At 33.2% G+C, this 16,829-nt stretch overlaps 1 protein-coding gene across 13 annotated transcripts in view; it reads left to right on the top strand.

The window, feature by feature from the left end:
• Robo2 (roundabout guidance receptor 2) overlaps nt 1–16,829 on the top strand; it is a 1,450,478-nt gene that overhangs the window by 1,395,265 nt on the left and 38,384 nt on the right. For 8 of the 13 annotated variants that reach the window (XM_070030464.1, XM_070030463.1, XM_070030462.1 and 5 more), the window contains 3 exons: nt 3,530–3,811; nt 4,213–4,338; nt 8,939–9,095. In XM_070030464.1, the coding sequence (XP_069886565.1) occupies nt 3,530–3,811; nt 4,213–4,338; nt 8,939–9,095 (565 nt within the window). The remainder of the gene's footprint in view (nt 1–3,529; nt 3,812–4,212; nt 4,339–8,938; nt 9,096–16,829) is intronic. The other 5 variants (XM_070030467.1, XM_070030468.1, XM_070030474.1 and 2 more) reach the window with 1 other exon arrangement.

Below are 16,829 nucleotides of genomic sequence, written 5' to 3'. Positions count from 1 at the left end.
TACAACTTAACAAAAAATATATATGTTAGATTGGCAAGATTTTTGTTCCATATCTACCTCATTTTTACATCATGACAAGAGAAGCTTCACATGAACATGAAGGTCAAAAGTAAGGTTTTGCAAGTTTCACTCTATCCCTTTCAGCATGAAGACCATATGAAACATTGTTATTTTTGTGCCAGAAATTCTACATAGATTTCTATCCTTTCTACATTTATGATTTCATGTAATTGAGAAGTTGTGCCACACATTAACAATGTAAAAATCAAGAAACAAAGTTTGCCAATAATTGGTCTTACAGATTTTGAAACTTCAAGTCTTCATTCTTCTCTGCTCTGTAATCTCAGCTAGATCCATATGTCTAACTATATTCTCTAAGAAGAGGATTCTGATCTTTTATCTTTAAGACTGGAATACTGACACTTGTTTGAATGAAATATTAATGCGGTTTGGGCCAAAAAAATAAATTACCACATTTTTCATTTGTCAACACAAATGATAAAAATTAATGAGTCAGGCACTGGTGGCTTACACCTGTAATCCTAGCTACTCAGAAGACTGAGATCTGAGGATGGCAGTTCGAAGCCAGCCTGGACAGAAAAGTCCCTGAGATTATTTATCTCCAGTTAGCCACCTCAAACCCATAAGTGGTAGAGCAGTTAGCCTTGAGCACCAAAGCTCAGGGAGAATACCCAAGACCTGTGTTCAAGACATATGACTAAAAAAATAAATAAAAATATATAAACAAAATTAATCATTCTAGTGGCAATTGCTTTCTTTCTTCACAATGCTAGGTGATGAGTTATGAAAATGTAGACATAAATCTCTTTAGCACCTGTCCTCATGTAGCTTAAGCTTCTGTGAAAAAAGCAGTTATTCATACAGATATTTTGTGTATGTGTGCCCATCCTGGGGTTTGAGTTAGGAGCCTGGGTGCTGTCCCTGGGCGTTTTTGCTCAAGGCTAGAACTCTACCACTTGAGCCACAGCTCCACTTATTTTCTACATACATTTTTATAATGCAAAATAAAATAAATCCTAAATGCAGCTATAATCAAAATGGTTGAAACTGCATTGCAAGTACACACTAGAAGGCAATGTTTTTACATTTCTTGGATTTCTAAGACAAAAACTAAAAAGTGCTCTATAGCCTAAAGCACTTAGGCAAGGAATAGAAAGTAATGTGAGAAATGGAATAAAGGAAGTACTGCCTAACAATGAGAAGACCTATTCAGATCCAGCAAGGCAACAGAGCTGCATAGCGTTCCCAAAAACCTGATGTTATAGGCCTCTTCTGCACACACACACACACACACACACACACACACACACACACACACACACACACACACACACACACACACTTCTGTATAATCTTCCAATATTTCAATATTGGGATACAGTTCATTCCTTTGAAACTGTGGCAGTGATCAAATGATGTTTGAAGACAATGTGCAGCCCCCACCCAAATCAAAATACAAGCTATTAGACTTGAAAGCTGACTATAATTTCATCTATCAGGAAAGCATTTTATTTCTAGAGCCATACTTCAGTTGTTACAGAGTAATATTAGATACTGGGCTACATTTTCTCACTTTTGATCATTATGCACAGAAAAAATCAATAGCTTGTACTTGAAGTTTCATGCAATCTAAATCCAAGGCTTTGGAGAATCTCAAATTCATAGTGTATGAAACTGAATCCCATGTTGAAGGAACATTTTTGTTCAACTAATGTTCACAAGTGAAACATTGAATGCAGGGAGCAGAAATAAAAGACTGAAAATGGATCCAGACAAGAGATTTGATTTCCACCAATTTGGTTATATTATTAAACAGTTGAGGATTTTGAGACTAAAACATGATGCTAGTGGAGCCAGGTGCCAGTGGCTTGTGCCTGTAATCCTAGCTACTCAGAAGGCTGAGATCTAAGGATGGTGGTTCAAAGCCAGCCCAAGCAGGAAAGTCCATGAGACTCTTATCTCCAATTAAGCACCAGAAAACCAGAAAGTGGTGCTATGGCCAAAGTGGTAGAGTGCTTGCCTCAAAGTAAAGAGTTGAGGGACAGCCCCCAGGCCCAGAGTTCAAGCCTCACAACTGACAAACAAACCAAAAACAATAACAAAAAAACTGATGCTATTACTTCAGAATGAAATATGCTACTTATATTTGTGAATAATAGTTAGCTACACTAGGACAAGAAAATGTGAGATTCTGAAATCTGAAAACAATTTTACTGGCTTGTACAACATAGTGAAGTGTTATAAACTTGAATAGCCTTAATACATTTAAAGTCCTTACTTCGGCAAAGTATATGCACAACTTACTTATAAAACAAATTAGAATTCCAGATTTAAAAACCTCCAGTTAGTCTGAATTAAACAATGTACAACATATATTACAAACTTTTTGTTACTATTGCTAAGGACATTTTTAACTTTTATACATTGCAAAACAACACTATATGGCTATCTCAAGAACAATCTTAATTGCCATTAAGTCTAAGTTTGTTAAATTAGATGAAAATTTCCGAAACTGAAGAAATCTAGTAATTTGGTGATGTCATATTCAATGAAGTAAGATTTATCAGAGCATCTATTATTAAAGAAAGCCATATAATTATACTTATTTTAAATCTATATGATTAAAACCAGTGTTGATATTTTTTTAAAGATCACTTAGTATCTTTCTTCTGAAAAAGAAAACATAAGTGCTCAGGAGAGAGGTGGCAGATCCCAATTATAAAGCATCATATAAAGGTAATTCAGCATACCAAAATGATAAATGGACTGATTGATATTCAGTGTTGTTCCTGAGTTTAATTTTACTCTTGCTGTATTACAACGTGAAACTATAATTCTCCATTTCTAAGAGCTGAGAGCATAAATTAAACTCACTGATCACTGAGATTGCCTTTTCTAAAGCTAAATCCTGCTGTATTGTGAAAATGATTTATTCATGAAAATTTTCCTTTGTTATCCAAGAAAAAAGAGCACATTTTCTACTATCAGTTATTCTCCATTTCTAGAGCTATAAAATCAAATCAGATAAATGGCAAGTTAGAACTTCAGAAAAAATATATTTCATCATGAGTGTAGTATAATTAGGGATAGTATTTGCAAGTACTCAGCAATTGTACTCTGTCATTTGGAGTGAAGTGGAAAGAGATGTTTGCCTCCATGATTTGTGGATTCCTTTTAGGTATTGCTTGTCTAACATGCTAAGGCTTGACTCTAAAACTGGTGAAACAACTAAAAGTGGTTTTCCATTGTGAATTATCTCAAACTTCTCATTCATGTTAAAAGAGACTTGGAGAAGTGAAATGTGAAGGGCAAGCACTAGGCTTGCCTGTCACTGAGGTTGATAGCTTGGCGATGGTTGTATATCATCTACCCTTCATTGGCTCATGAAGCTCATCTCAGCTGAAATGCAAACGTGCACCATGACACATCTATTTTTCATCTTCAGTCCTGATAGTTTTGATCTTCCTATGCATAGTTAAATTGTTTCATTTCCCTATGTTCCTCACAGATGTACTGCCACCAGTTCCAGGCCAAGGGGATAAAACAGCAACAATGCTCTCAGATGGCGCCATTTATAGCAGCATTGACTTCACTACCAAAACAACGTACAACAGTTCCAGCCAAATAACACAGGCCACCCCATATGCCACGACACAGATCTTGCATTCCAATAGCATCCATGAACTGGCTGTTGATCTGCCTGATCCACAATGGAAAAGTTCTGTCCAGCAGAAAACCGATCTGATGGGATTTGGTTATTCTCTGCCTGATCAGAACAAAGGTAACAATGGTGAGTCAGGTTCTTATCTCTTGAGAAGTGAATTTCACACCATTTGTGCATGAGATAGAGATTAGTATTTGTTGTTCAATTTTGTGATTCATTCCCAGGTTTACTACCTAAACTAAAACACTATTTTGGCATGTATTGAATACCTTGAACAGTTCTTACCACCACCACCACCACCATCGCCACCGCCACTGCACAGCAACACCAATCAGTTTCATTCTTTCCAGCAATTTTTTTCAACTAATAATCAACAATCCATCTCTACTTCCATTAGGATAGGATAGACCAAACATTCCTTCACTTTCCCACATCTGCTTCTGAGTTGCTAACTGCATGTTCTGCATGGGCTTGTGCTGTGAACTAATCACATGATGCCACTATGACCTCTGCCCTTTAACCCTTAGCCTTACTTTACATCCCTGACTACCGATTGGCTGAGGGATTGTCTAATAGAATGCCACACAACCAGTCACAGGATTTCAGCACCACCAGCTCTCACAACAGCTCAGAAAGGAGTGGCAGTCTTTCAGGTTGGTCTCATCACAGTAAGGTGAAATCTTTTGTTTGTCACCAGCATATGACCTGTATTCCTAATAGCCGGTGAAGAAATACTATTGGCTCACAGCCCCCTATCAGGCATTTCTCTTTCAAGTGACAAGAACAGTTGATCCTAATGAAGTTAAACTTTGGTTGGGGGCAGGAGAGGAAGAATAAAAATTACCATCAACTCTTATGAACTAACTAAACTGTGATATATTTGTTAGAAAACTACGTCATTTTACAATAATATTTTTAATTTAAAAAAACAGGTAAATGTGTTCTGCCTTGAATCCTGTTTGTGCATCAAGAGAAATTTATAAGGCAAATATTTCACATGAAAACTAATTCTGTCATTGAAAACAAAAGCTAAATTCAACTGAAATGAATGAGGTCATTCTAGTAACTTCTAACCATAATATTTACATCATATGGCTCATAACTACTTCTATATTTTAAGTGATTTTATGACCCTTCTTGCTTAACATATTCAGATTAATTATGTGCTATTATTTGTATAATGTTTTTGTTTTTCTTTAAAAAAATTCCTTTGAATAGAAAAACATCAAAGTGTGCTATGGGATGTCACATACTATTGGGCATAAAGACCATAAAGAGTTAACTAATTTTACATTATTAGGGTTACATTTACCAAATTACATTTCCTCAGGAGATAGAACCCTCTCAAACTGAAAATGTTAATGCTCTCTTCCCTCCAGAATGAGTCATTTACTCTCCTCGCCTATTGGTAGAATTTGATGCATGATAGAATCAAGAAAATTTTAAACATCTGTTATGAATTTAAACTGGCTTAATAATATAGGGGAACTTTTTGAATGACCTTATATGTCATTTATGCTGTCACTTATGTATAATTAGTCCCACAATTGTTCTGAATAATTAAAAAGTGTTTTTCTTATCCTGAGGCTTCCTTTTTATTTCATTAAAGATATGTAAAGATCAAGAAATGCATAAAAAGAAATCTGCATACTCTACACCATGAATTCTATAATACCTGTGAAACTATCATTAAGTACTTTGTATAGATTGACTGCCATTGGATTTAAAAAGTTATATTTTGAGTAATTGTAAGCAGAACAGGTTTCACAATAGTGCTTGCCACTTTTTTGAATGCATTTATCTCTTGAGTGACATTTATATATATCTAGGAATTATATTAACTACTTCATCTACATTTGAATACAAAATTACTTAAATTGGAGATAGAAAGCATTTTTCAATAGCGGAATGAAGTGATTATCCTTTTTTAGTTTAATATTGAGTTTATACTCCAATTGAGCTTAATATTTCATTTTACTGTTCATATATCTATAGGTTTGTTTTCTAAGTCTCAAATTCAAGACCAAACTTCCCTAATGGTAACATACTATAGGATTTCCTTAATGTGTGCACAGTAATGTAACCAATTTAAAATAATCACAGTAATAAATAAAACTGGACATTTTGAGTTATTTGAGTGAACTTTTTATCCTCTTTGAAACACAATTTATTCAGTGCATAAATATTGAGAATTTCTGTTTAAAAAACAATTTTTAAAACTGAATCTCAAGAAGTTTCAAAATATTTTCTGAAATTATTATCACACACATGTGAATGTATATATATGTATGTTTAACAATAACTAAGTATTTAGTATATCTTTTAAAAATAAACCATATGTTCATTAATTTGTTTGTGTAGTGATAAAGCTCTGGTTAATCTGAGGATCTCATGCATGTTAGGCAAGTCCTCTATCCCAGAGCAATGTCCCCAGTCCCTATACATTTCATCTTAAAATGAGATGTTTTCATAATTTCTTCCTGTAGAAATAATGTCTGGAAAATCAAAATATTTACATTTTGAGTTGAAGAGACAGGGATCAGATGTGCTTGCAAGGCATGAAACTATGCTGTCTTAATCTCTGTGAAGGCATTTCTCCCATTAAAATCACAGAGCATTCTTTGTCTACAGTAATTGCAGTAGGCTGTAGCATTCCTAAAGATTCAGACCCAAAGGAGAACTGATCTAGGTTAGGGTATGTCATATAACCACCACTATGCTAAGATTCTATCACTTAGCTCGTTGCTAAGAGAACATGGGTTTGCAAACACTTCTAACCAGACTGTTCAAATGAGACAATAGGCATTAAAAAAAAAAATAGGGAGAAATGGATACTGCTTTAAAAGCCCTTGGAAAATTCTGTGTGCATTTTGTTTCCAGGCCACATTTTTAAATCTAGAGCAGTAGGTAATGAATATATGTCCTTAAAGAATGACTTAATCAAAAGACTGAAGGAGAATTCAGAATGCTACATGTAGTAGTTTTTTGTTTATTTTGTTTTGTTTTTGTTTGTTTTTTGCCTTCTTCTTTTTTTTTTTTTAACCTGTCCTGGGACTAGAACTCTGGGCCTGGGTGCTGTCCTTGAGCTTCTTTTTGCTCAGTGGAAGCACCCTATTAGTTGAGCCACACCACCAGTTTTCTTGAGTAGTTTATTACAAGTAAGAGTCTTACGGAGTTTCCTGCCTGGGCAGGCTTGGAACTGTGATCCTCAGATCTCAGCCTCCTGCCTAGTGAGGATCACAGGAGTGAGCCAAATGGCACTGGCAAATAGTTTCTGTTAATGTGGTTGCATAATAAATTTTGATTTTTTTCTTACTGTGAGAGTGTGAATCATGTACTACGCAGAAAGGACTTCAGTGGCTCCATCAGGAAAATGGTGACGTGGCACCTTTTCTGTTTAAGTCACTCAGTTCCAAAGCCGATCATATGTTTCTAAAAGTGCTACTCAAAGTGAAAAGACTCATATGCACTTAAAGATAAGAACTATAAATGAGACACAGCTCATGGGAAACTGAAAATGAAGACCTCAAGCTATTCTTTACACAATAATTAAAACATAGTTCTGATATTCTGATAAAGGATTTTGTCTGTGATACTTGCCTATGGTTTTATTATTTGTTTTAGTTGAAACAAAAATTTAAGATTCATTTATTATATAGTGCACTGTTTCTGTAATATTCTCTGGGCTTGAAGAAGTTGGAGTAGAGAAATCACTAGAGGGTTAGAAGCTGGGTTTTCTTTAAGATTGAGGAAGGAGAGAAGTATTCACTGACTTTTATTGTGCACTTTGTCTTATCAAATTGCTAAGTAAGCCTGATGCTGCTTGGCTTTTGAAATCATATTTGTCTGATGCTCAGGAAGCTTGGCCATAGATACAATCTGGACTTTCTGAGCGTTTTATGTGCTTTATCTCTTATGATCCTTAAGATAACTCAACTATTCATAGTAGTAGTAGTAGTTGTAGCAGCAGCAGCAGCAGCAGTAGTAGTAGTAATAGTAGTAGTAGTAGTAGTAGTAGTGGTAGTAAATAATGTGGTGTCTATTGGGTAACTTATCAAATAAGTAAGTTCCCAAATCAGAAATCAAATTCTTATCAGCTCATAAGAAAATATCTACTCTATTTACTCAAAATATCTTTAATTCTAACAATGATAAGAAGTGATGTCAAATGGGTAAAGCACTTTGTTTGCAGGGATTAGAAATGTGTGTAGGTGTACATGCTATATGGAAAACATCTGATTCCATGAATGGGAATGAATTACTATAAAATAAAGTACCTGATTCAGAAATGAGTAAATGGTAAGAAAGAAAATGAGTAGATTTCCCATGACTAGATAAACATACTGTAAATGTTTTATATTATAACTTTTAGTCCCAGAAAGATGAAGCACAATAGGTCAATAGCACGTCTTACATAAATATCTATACACTGAGGTAAGAATAATGGAAGTTACTTATATCCCAGATATACCCATTTACATTCTGTTAAAGAAGCATTCACATGTGCTTTGTAAACAAGTTTAATTTTCTTAATTTTGGAAGAATAAAAAGCATGGCATTATGAAAATAATCTTTTAGTTTTATATTTCATCTTAGATATGATTATGTGCTACTTTTTTCAAATTTGTGCATGTTTTCATGTGTTTTATAAATAATACTGGAAATAAGTACTCTTTTAATCTCTTTTTGGAATTTTATAAGCTGTTATTTAAAATAGCTGAGAACTATTTTCACTATATACGAACTGATCCTTTCATTAACAACTATTGTCTAGAATGTAGCCAATTGATTTTTATGAATGATTTGTAAGGGACTAAATGTTATTTTCTTGGATTAATTAGATTGAGTAATATTCTTTTAATTGAGTAAATTCTAACGGAAAACTTCAACCTGGATCCTAGAATTTTCCCCTGAGAGAGATGATGCAGAAGAGCATTATACATGCACTAAAATCTGACATTTTAAGAAATTGTTGTGGACCATTATTTCACTTAACAATGAAAAAGGAAGCAGCATAGATGAATAAATCAATAAATATTCTTTTGATATTCAGCTCCCTGTAGTTAATGCATTAGGAAAGAAACTATCATTTTGACTGATTTGAATCCTGTTTTTCAGATTATGTTATTTCCTTGTTATATTTTTTCTTTAACCATCTCTAACATTATGAAAACATAGGATATAGCTTTCCATCTGATAGTCTCTGTTTCTTGTTATATTCAGCAACCTTGAACACATGCATTATACTTTCAGGTGGAAAAGGTGGAAAAAAGAAGAAAAATAAAAACTCATCAAAACCACAGAAGAACAATGGATCAACCTGGGCCAATGTTCCTCTACCTCCTCCCCCAGTCCAGCCCCTTCCGGGTACAGAGCTGGAACATTACACAGCGGAACAGCAAGAAAATGGGTAAAAGTATTTGATTTACCAACAAAATGACTAGGGCTGCATTCCCTTCTCTATTGTTCACTATCCTTCCTCCACTCCACTCTGCCCTTGCGTTTTCCTCCTTTTACTGTTTGTACTGTCAATATATTTTTAGCTGATAGATACACAACAGCACATGCTACAGACTGTGAATCCTTGGCCTTCAAGTGCCTTAGATTGTCTGCAATCATGATAATGAAGCCTCCATTTATAATATTGCTTGTTAGTTTGAAAGCAAGTACCCATAGCTCTGTGAACTAAAGAGCCACTCCTGAGAAGGGCTGAAAAGGGAATTAAAATAACCTTCTTCATCATCCCTGGCCGCTCTCTAATGACTTGATGTCTGGCCATAGCAGGGCGCCACGATAGAGCGCCATCACAATGGGGTAATTGTAGGGACCTGGCCAGTGGGTAGAACTTTAATCATCAGCTGTGATGGGAATTTAGGGGCAGGAACAATGAAAGAGGTTCAAGCCAATGCGCACTCTGTAACAAAACCTTTTTAAGTTGGAAAATTACCTTTGAGGGCCTTTAAGTGTGAATAAGTTTCCTATTCTTTTTAAAACATCTCACAAGAATTGTTTCCTGTTAGTTTAAGTGTTAATTGATTTTAAACACAAAGCCACGGATAATTTTTATTCCAATAAAAAGCCAAAAAATAAAAGGTCTCTTTTTACCATTTCAATAATTCCAAGTGCATATGGCTTCCTCATACCCTCCAGACTGCTGTTTATTTGGACTGGGCCTACATATAAACTAAAAATATAAAATACAAGCAGTTTTTATCTTTACAGTATTTTTTTTTGCTTAGAAATAATTACATATTTAAACATCTTGGTTCATTTGAGGAGTGATTTCATGTCTTATTTTTGTTCAAATAAATGTTGCATATACTTACAAGTTGTCTCTCTGGGATTATAGTATTTACTTATTTAACATTATCATTTTACTTTACAAAAAGTTTTCACATTTTAGCCAACTAATTGACTTAAAATTGATTTTAATTTGTATCAGTGATATAAATATGTCAGTGTCACAGGACTCTGAGTAAAGAAAAGCCAGATATGTAAATTTGATTAAAAAGATTATTACAGGACTTAATCTGAATGTTTAAGATTGTAGTTAGACAATGGTGAAATAGAACTGACAAAATGAATGGGAAGCCATAGTAGAGCTGTCAAAGTTATAAGCGTAAAATTATGAACTCAGATCACACAAAATTTGGGGAAATTTGAATACCTTTTTTCTTTTTCACATTGTCTACTTAAAAAACATACAGTATAAAAATGTTTGTTATCTATTGAAATAAATGTATTCCCATCCATTTGAAACCTGATTTCATTATCCAGGAGTAGCATTGGAAATATTTACTTATTGAGGAAATATTCTTTAGTCTAATAATCTTTAGTCTAATTATTTTGAGAAAATTACTATATAAAATATAAACTTACTTGTACATATTTGAAGTATTGTAAAATAAATAGACAAATTATGTATTATTAAAAAATCTTAATGCTGTGTGGCAGTGGTACATACCTCCTAGCTACTCAGGAGGCTGAGATCTGAGGATCGAGGTTCAAAGCCAGCCCAGGCAGGTAAGTCTATGAGATTCTTGAGAGTTTGTTTGGAGGTTCTAGCAGGGGAGTGCAGCTACTTGTATTCTCTTGACCAAAGGCACATTATCCTATATCGGGGATGGTTGTCCTCTTTGACCAAGTGTGTAGACTATGTTTCTTTGGGTCTGGCTTTGATTAATATGATTTTTTCCAGTCTTTCCATTTGCTTACATATGGGGCATTCATTCTGATTGAAGTACAGAATTTCACTGTATAGCACATTTTCTTGATTCATTCATGGGTTGATTCCATATCTTAGCTATGATAAATAGTGAGGCAGTGTACTTGGTTGTGCTGATGGCTTTACTTCAGGCTGTTTGTAGTGATTTGGGTAAATGCCCAGTAGTAGGATTGCTGGATCATAGGGAGTTCTATGTTTATTGTTTTGAGGAACCTCCATACTGTTTTCCAGAGTGGTTGAACATGTTTACATTCCCACCAACAGTTCATGTGTCTATTGACTGTTGTTCTTTTGGGAGGTTGTTGGTCATGGATCTGGAATTCAAGGGCCTGGGTACTATCACTGAGATTTTTGCACAAGGCTAGTGCTCTACCACTCTGAGCCAAACCTCCACTTCCAGTTTTCTGGTGTTAATTGGTGATAAAGGTCTCACATATTTTCCTTCCTGGACTAGTTTCAAGTAAGGGTTCTCAAATCTCAGCTTCCTGAGTAGCTAGGATTACAGGCATGAACCAATAATATCTGGTGGATTTCTTACTGAAAGTAATGATTAGTTCATATCCTGTCCATATACCAATAGCAAAATTCTAGTTCCTTATTCTTTGGGCTCAATTTTCTAAAACCTAAAATATAAGTTCTTATTCCAGTTGTTTTTAGTAAAATCACAATAAAATCAACATGACAAAACAAATTAAAATCAGTCAGTGAGGAATTATGTTCTTTTCTTGGCATGTTTAGTTATATTTTTGTGCTTCATAATGTGTAATTCTCATGAAAAAGGAAATCTTAGTTAATAGATTATATTATTTCATTGAATATCCTACAGAAATAATCTTCTGTAGAATGCCTACTATGCTTTTACTTCTTTTCTTGATAGACAAAATTTGAAGACAATAGATTTAACTTTTTCTTTGACTTGCATTTCTAACTACCAATGATTTTGGTGCTGTATTTGTTAAAATTATAAACAGATATTTGTTATTGTTATTTATAGAAAATAAAATAATATATGAATATATATTTATAGATATATACATGTGTGTATACATACTTATATGTGTATATTTTTATTTGGAAAATATTAGTTTCTATAATCAATCACATGTCCATAAGACTTTACATATTTAATACAGTGCCTTTACTCCTGTACAAATGAAAAAAAATTAAGTTTAGCGTTTCTAGATCAATATGGCTATTAATTTCTGTACAATTAGAACTCAACATGGTATACTGGGATACTTTTTTCAAAGTTGACAGCACAGCTAAAGTTTCCAAAAATTCAAATTTTATATATATATATATATATATATATATATTTGCAAATAAATTTATATAAAAAGACCAATAATAGTATGTTATACATCAATAGCAGTGACAGCTTTTCCAGGTTCTGCAGTCATCTGGACAAAATTAGACTTCCAGCAAATGCATTAATAAAAAGAAAAAAAAATCAAAACCCAGAGAAGTGTGAAGTTCTGTTACTTGTGTGGTACATGGCATCATTTTTTTATTAGCTTCTCAATCATCATCTGTAAAGAAAACATTAAAAACAGCTCTGATAAAGCACAGTCACTACTATGTATCATAAAGCAGGCACAAGGTATTTTATATTCACAGAGGGATGATACAGTACTATATGATGATACAGTAATATATGAACTATATATACATATATATGTGTATACACATGTATGTGTGTAGTTTTTTATTTACTTTTTTTTCTAGTGCCAGTTCTAGAGCTTGAACTTGGGGCTTGGACACTATCCCTGAGCATTTTTGTTCAAGGCTTGAGCTACAGCTCCACTTCTCGCTTTTTGGTAGTTATTTTTAGATAAAAGTCTCTGGGACTTTACTTCCCAGGCTAGCTTCCAACCATGATCCTCAGCATTCTGAGTAGCTAAGATTACAGTTGTTAGCCACTAGCTCCCAACTCATATATATCCAAGTATGTTGGAAGTGCTAAGGTTGGTAGCAATAAAGGAAATAACACAGTGAGACAAATACACAATTAATAAGATATATCTGATCCTCTTCCAAAGATACACAGGCAATAGCCACTACACCACCATGCACACTGTTTTCTACGAGGCATAATTGAATATTGTATGCATTTTACCCAGAAAAGTGTAATAGCATATGTCAGATAAACTAGCAAACCTAAGTCAATCTTAAAATTCAGTGTTAAGATGCATCAGAATTATTTGCTCATAAATAGTAGTACATAGAATAGAGTTGTTGTCACAAGCTGTTCATTGAGCCAGAAGTAAGGACAAAGGATAATTTAAAAAAATCTCTAATTTCAGGTGGTTTGTTCACTAGAATAGATTGTTAACCAACAACTAAACCAAAATACAGTAATATGAGTCATAATTCACTGTACAAATGGAAAGAATTCCCCTAAACACAAAGAAAAAATAAAATAAGGATAATATAAAATGAGAATGAGAGAAGAAATCGCTTCATTAGTCTTCAGTTACAGACTTTCTTCAAGTTAAGGTTATTTGTCCTTTTATTTTCTATTATTCCTCAAGCTTACCTCTCTATCATGTGATTCACCACATTGAATATTAATTGCTTATCTGTACCTTTCAGCCATCAGTTTGTGGAAAGAGGTTTGCTAAGTTTTAAACCTACATAGTACAAGAGATAATCTGAGGAGGTGTCTTGAGGTTAATTGTGAATCCTTGTATGCCATAGAAGGATTCTGATATTTGGCTATTGATGATAAATTACATGAGGCTGGGGCATGTGGATAAGGTAGGGACCAACACAGCAGAGTGGCTGGTGCTGTGATAATGACACAAGACAAGAACATGACAAAGACTGGAAATGAGAGGAAAAAAGAAGAATTAGGAGATATAACATATAGCTGAAATACTACACTCTTTAAAATACAGTCTCTAATTTTTAATGTAATTTGTTTGTTTGTATTATATGTTACAGTTTAGGTTTTCTTTCTAAGTCTTCCTTGGGCCATTTTTTTCTCTGCAATACTAAATGCCCAAAGTTATCAAACAATTACCCAATGAAAAATTAATTGATTGCCAACTAAATAACAATATAATGATAATAGTAGATGTTTTCTCTCATTTTGATATCCTCAGTTTGACAAAAACATAGCAAGCATATTAGTTCCTGTCTATAAATATAATACATTTTATAGTATTCATTTTATGCTAAGAAGAATTGAGTAATAACTAAATAATTGGAGTTTGGCTCTGTTACTGCAGTTAAAGATTGGCAAGCTTCTGCTGGTTTTGAACTTTATAGTATTTTTATTAGTAATTTGGTATTTGTATCTGGCCTTTAACAAGTCAGTTCATATGTGACATTGATTTGCTGTCATCTTTATTATTATTCAGAAAGCAAGCTAGATAATATGATGCTTCTACTTCATTGACAGAATGTCAAAGAACGAGTGCTTTCCCCAGAAAGGTTGGCCAAAACAACTTTGATTTGCCATTAGAAGCACTTTTTTTAAATATTTTTTTTAAAAGAAAAAGTTGAAATTCTGCTTCCCAAATAAGATGTATATATCTGGTCAAATGTGAAGGAAGCCATAAAAACATAGCTAAATTTTTCATAAAGTATAAACCTCACTAACTGAATGAAATCTAAATATTTATTCCTCTGGAATGCATTAGGAAATGAGTACAGAGATGAGGAAAAATTCTTCCCCATCTTCTAAGGTACACCATGTCCCAGGCTCACTTTATGTATTCTTTATATTTTTCTCTTGGTCTTTTGGTTTATTTTTCCTCTCTTCTCATTGTTTTTCTTCTGGTTTAAACCATTTTGAGTCATGAACATTTTTGGCTTTGTCCTGATGAACTGTATAGTTTTGCTCAGCACTTTTTTGGGTTATCTCTGGAGAAAAAAGGAGACAATTGGTGATAATATTTATTGTATTTTAATAAAAATGTATTTCCTTATTTAATACATGAGACAAATTATTTACAAAATATTCAAACAGTATTTAAATAGATTATACATAATGTTATATTAAAGAGTAGATACATACAATAAAATTTTATTCTACATTAACAAATGTTGCATATACATATCCTTCTCCTTCTTGTTATTTGTTTTTATTTATGTATATCTTCATTAGATTTTTTTTGGAAATAAGAAGGGTTTAGTATTTATGGAATAGGTTAATTTTAGAGGATAACAATTACTTCCATTTGAAAATCTGAATGTATTTAAATATATAAGATCTTTGGCTATAAACCAAGTTAAATAGAGAAATTATAGCCAATTGCTTTCTGGCACCAAATGTGTACTGTTTTTCTGAACAAGTGTCACAGAATAAATCTAATTGTAACTGTGGATGAAGTATATTGGCAAACATATTCCATACTGAAAAGGTTTTTTGTGATTCGTTTTTAAATGCATATTTTTGTTTCACTTAATATAGCCTTTAAAGTCAAATAAATAATTTAAGTAATGTAAGCCTGCTTACTAATGAAACAAATTGTGTTTTTATTTCAAACCAATGACTATGCTTATGACCTTCTATTTTAAAGTATTAGATTATGTTATTAGTACAACTAAAAGTCAACAATTCAAGGTCATAAAATATCTTAAATTCCCTTGAGGAAAAGAAACCATAAACATGTGACAGGCTCTATACTAAAAATAGTTGAAGGACCAAGGTTGGAAATGTACAATACATTTTAAAATGAATATGAAATATACTGTGAGTACAGAACTGTTCAGAAGAGAAAGGGTATTGCTTGTCTTCACCAAGGAAATCTTTATGAATGATAAAGAATTCGGCCTGTAGTTTGAAGGATTTGTAAGATTATGAAAGGAAATTTGAAGTAGTAAAGTTGATTTGAAGGAAATTGAATCTGCAAACAAATATAATGAGCTAGAAAAGGTGAAAAGTACAAAGAGATGGAAACAAAGGCGGCTTAGTTCAAATGTGAGATTCCTGTTAATGAACTACAAAGGCTAAGGCAGAGTGAAGCTTAAGCATATTTAATGGTATGAGAGAGTTAAAAGGAATAAATGTGCTTTTAGACCATACTAATATTTTCACACACAATTTTAAGTGGTGGTAAAAGAGATTAGAATAATTTACAGTAGCAAATTCAGCCAGTACAGTAAATTGTGGATATTTTATGTAATAGTCTTTTCAACAAATAACATCTGTGATCTCTATTTATAAAACACATGAAAACGACAATGATTTACAGTAATAGATTTTTATCAGTACAGACTGGTATTCACTAGATAATTACTGAATGGAAATCTAAGTTTAACCAATAGTGTTTTTTAGCAGAGGAAATTGTTACATTGTTACACTGAACTACTCTTCCAGTTAGTGTTAAGAAAGACATAAGTTCTATTGTAATGAATTACTCCTATTAAATGCACAGGATTTCTGAAACAGGTCTTTCAATTGCAATTGTCTGTCAGCCTCAGTAAGGGAGAAAATAAATGGCCATATTAGTGAAAATAAGATTCCCAAAATAAAAATAACTTTGAAAGAGAATTTGAGGGACTAGGGAAAAATGAATTTAGAAGTCCCTATCTTTGAACATCTAAAGATGGTATTGTTTGCATAAAATTCCCAGTAGCTATCAATTACCTATGAACAAATTCCAAGTTCCTTAGGCCCTGCAATGGTCAATATGATGAATGCATCCATCCATCTCTCTCTCCTTTCTCACCTATAACCATTCGTTTCTTTCTTAATCAGTTTTGCCATGTAAGGAACTATTTAAGTTGTTAAAAATGTTTTCCTTTTCCTCAGAGTTGTTATGTATGTAACTTAAAATACTACCTTTTCTAGTGCTTGATAGTAGCTGTCCAGTTCTAAAATCAGTTGAGATCTTCTGCTCTGTCTTGTTGTTTATTTATAATCTACCTACCCACCTATATTGTACTTTCTCTGAAGTAGATTTATAGTAG

This window comes from Dipodomys merriami, unplaced genomic scaffold (assembly GCF_024711535.1).
Source record: "Dipodomys merriami isolate MVZ:Mamm:240054 unplaced genomic scaffold, mDipMer1.0.p SCAF_2, whole genome shotgun sequence".
NCBI lineage: Eukaryota > Metazoa > Chordata > Mammalia > Rodentia > Heteromyidae > Dipodomys > Dipodomys merriami.
Note: the sequence above shows the minus strand (reverse complement) of the source record. Positions and strands in the feature narration are given on the sequence as shown.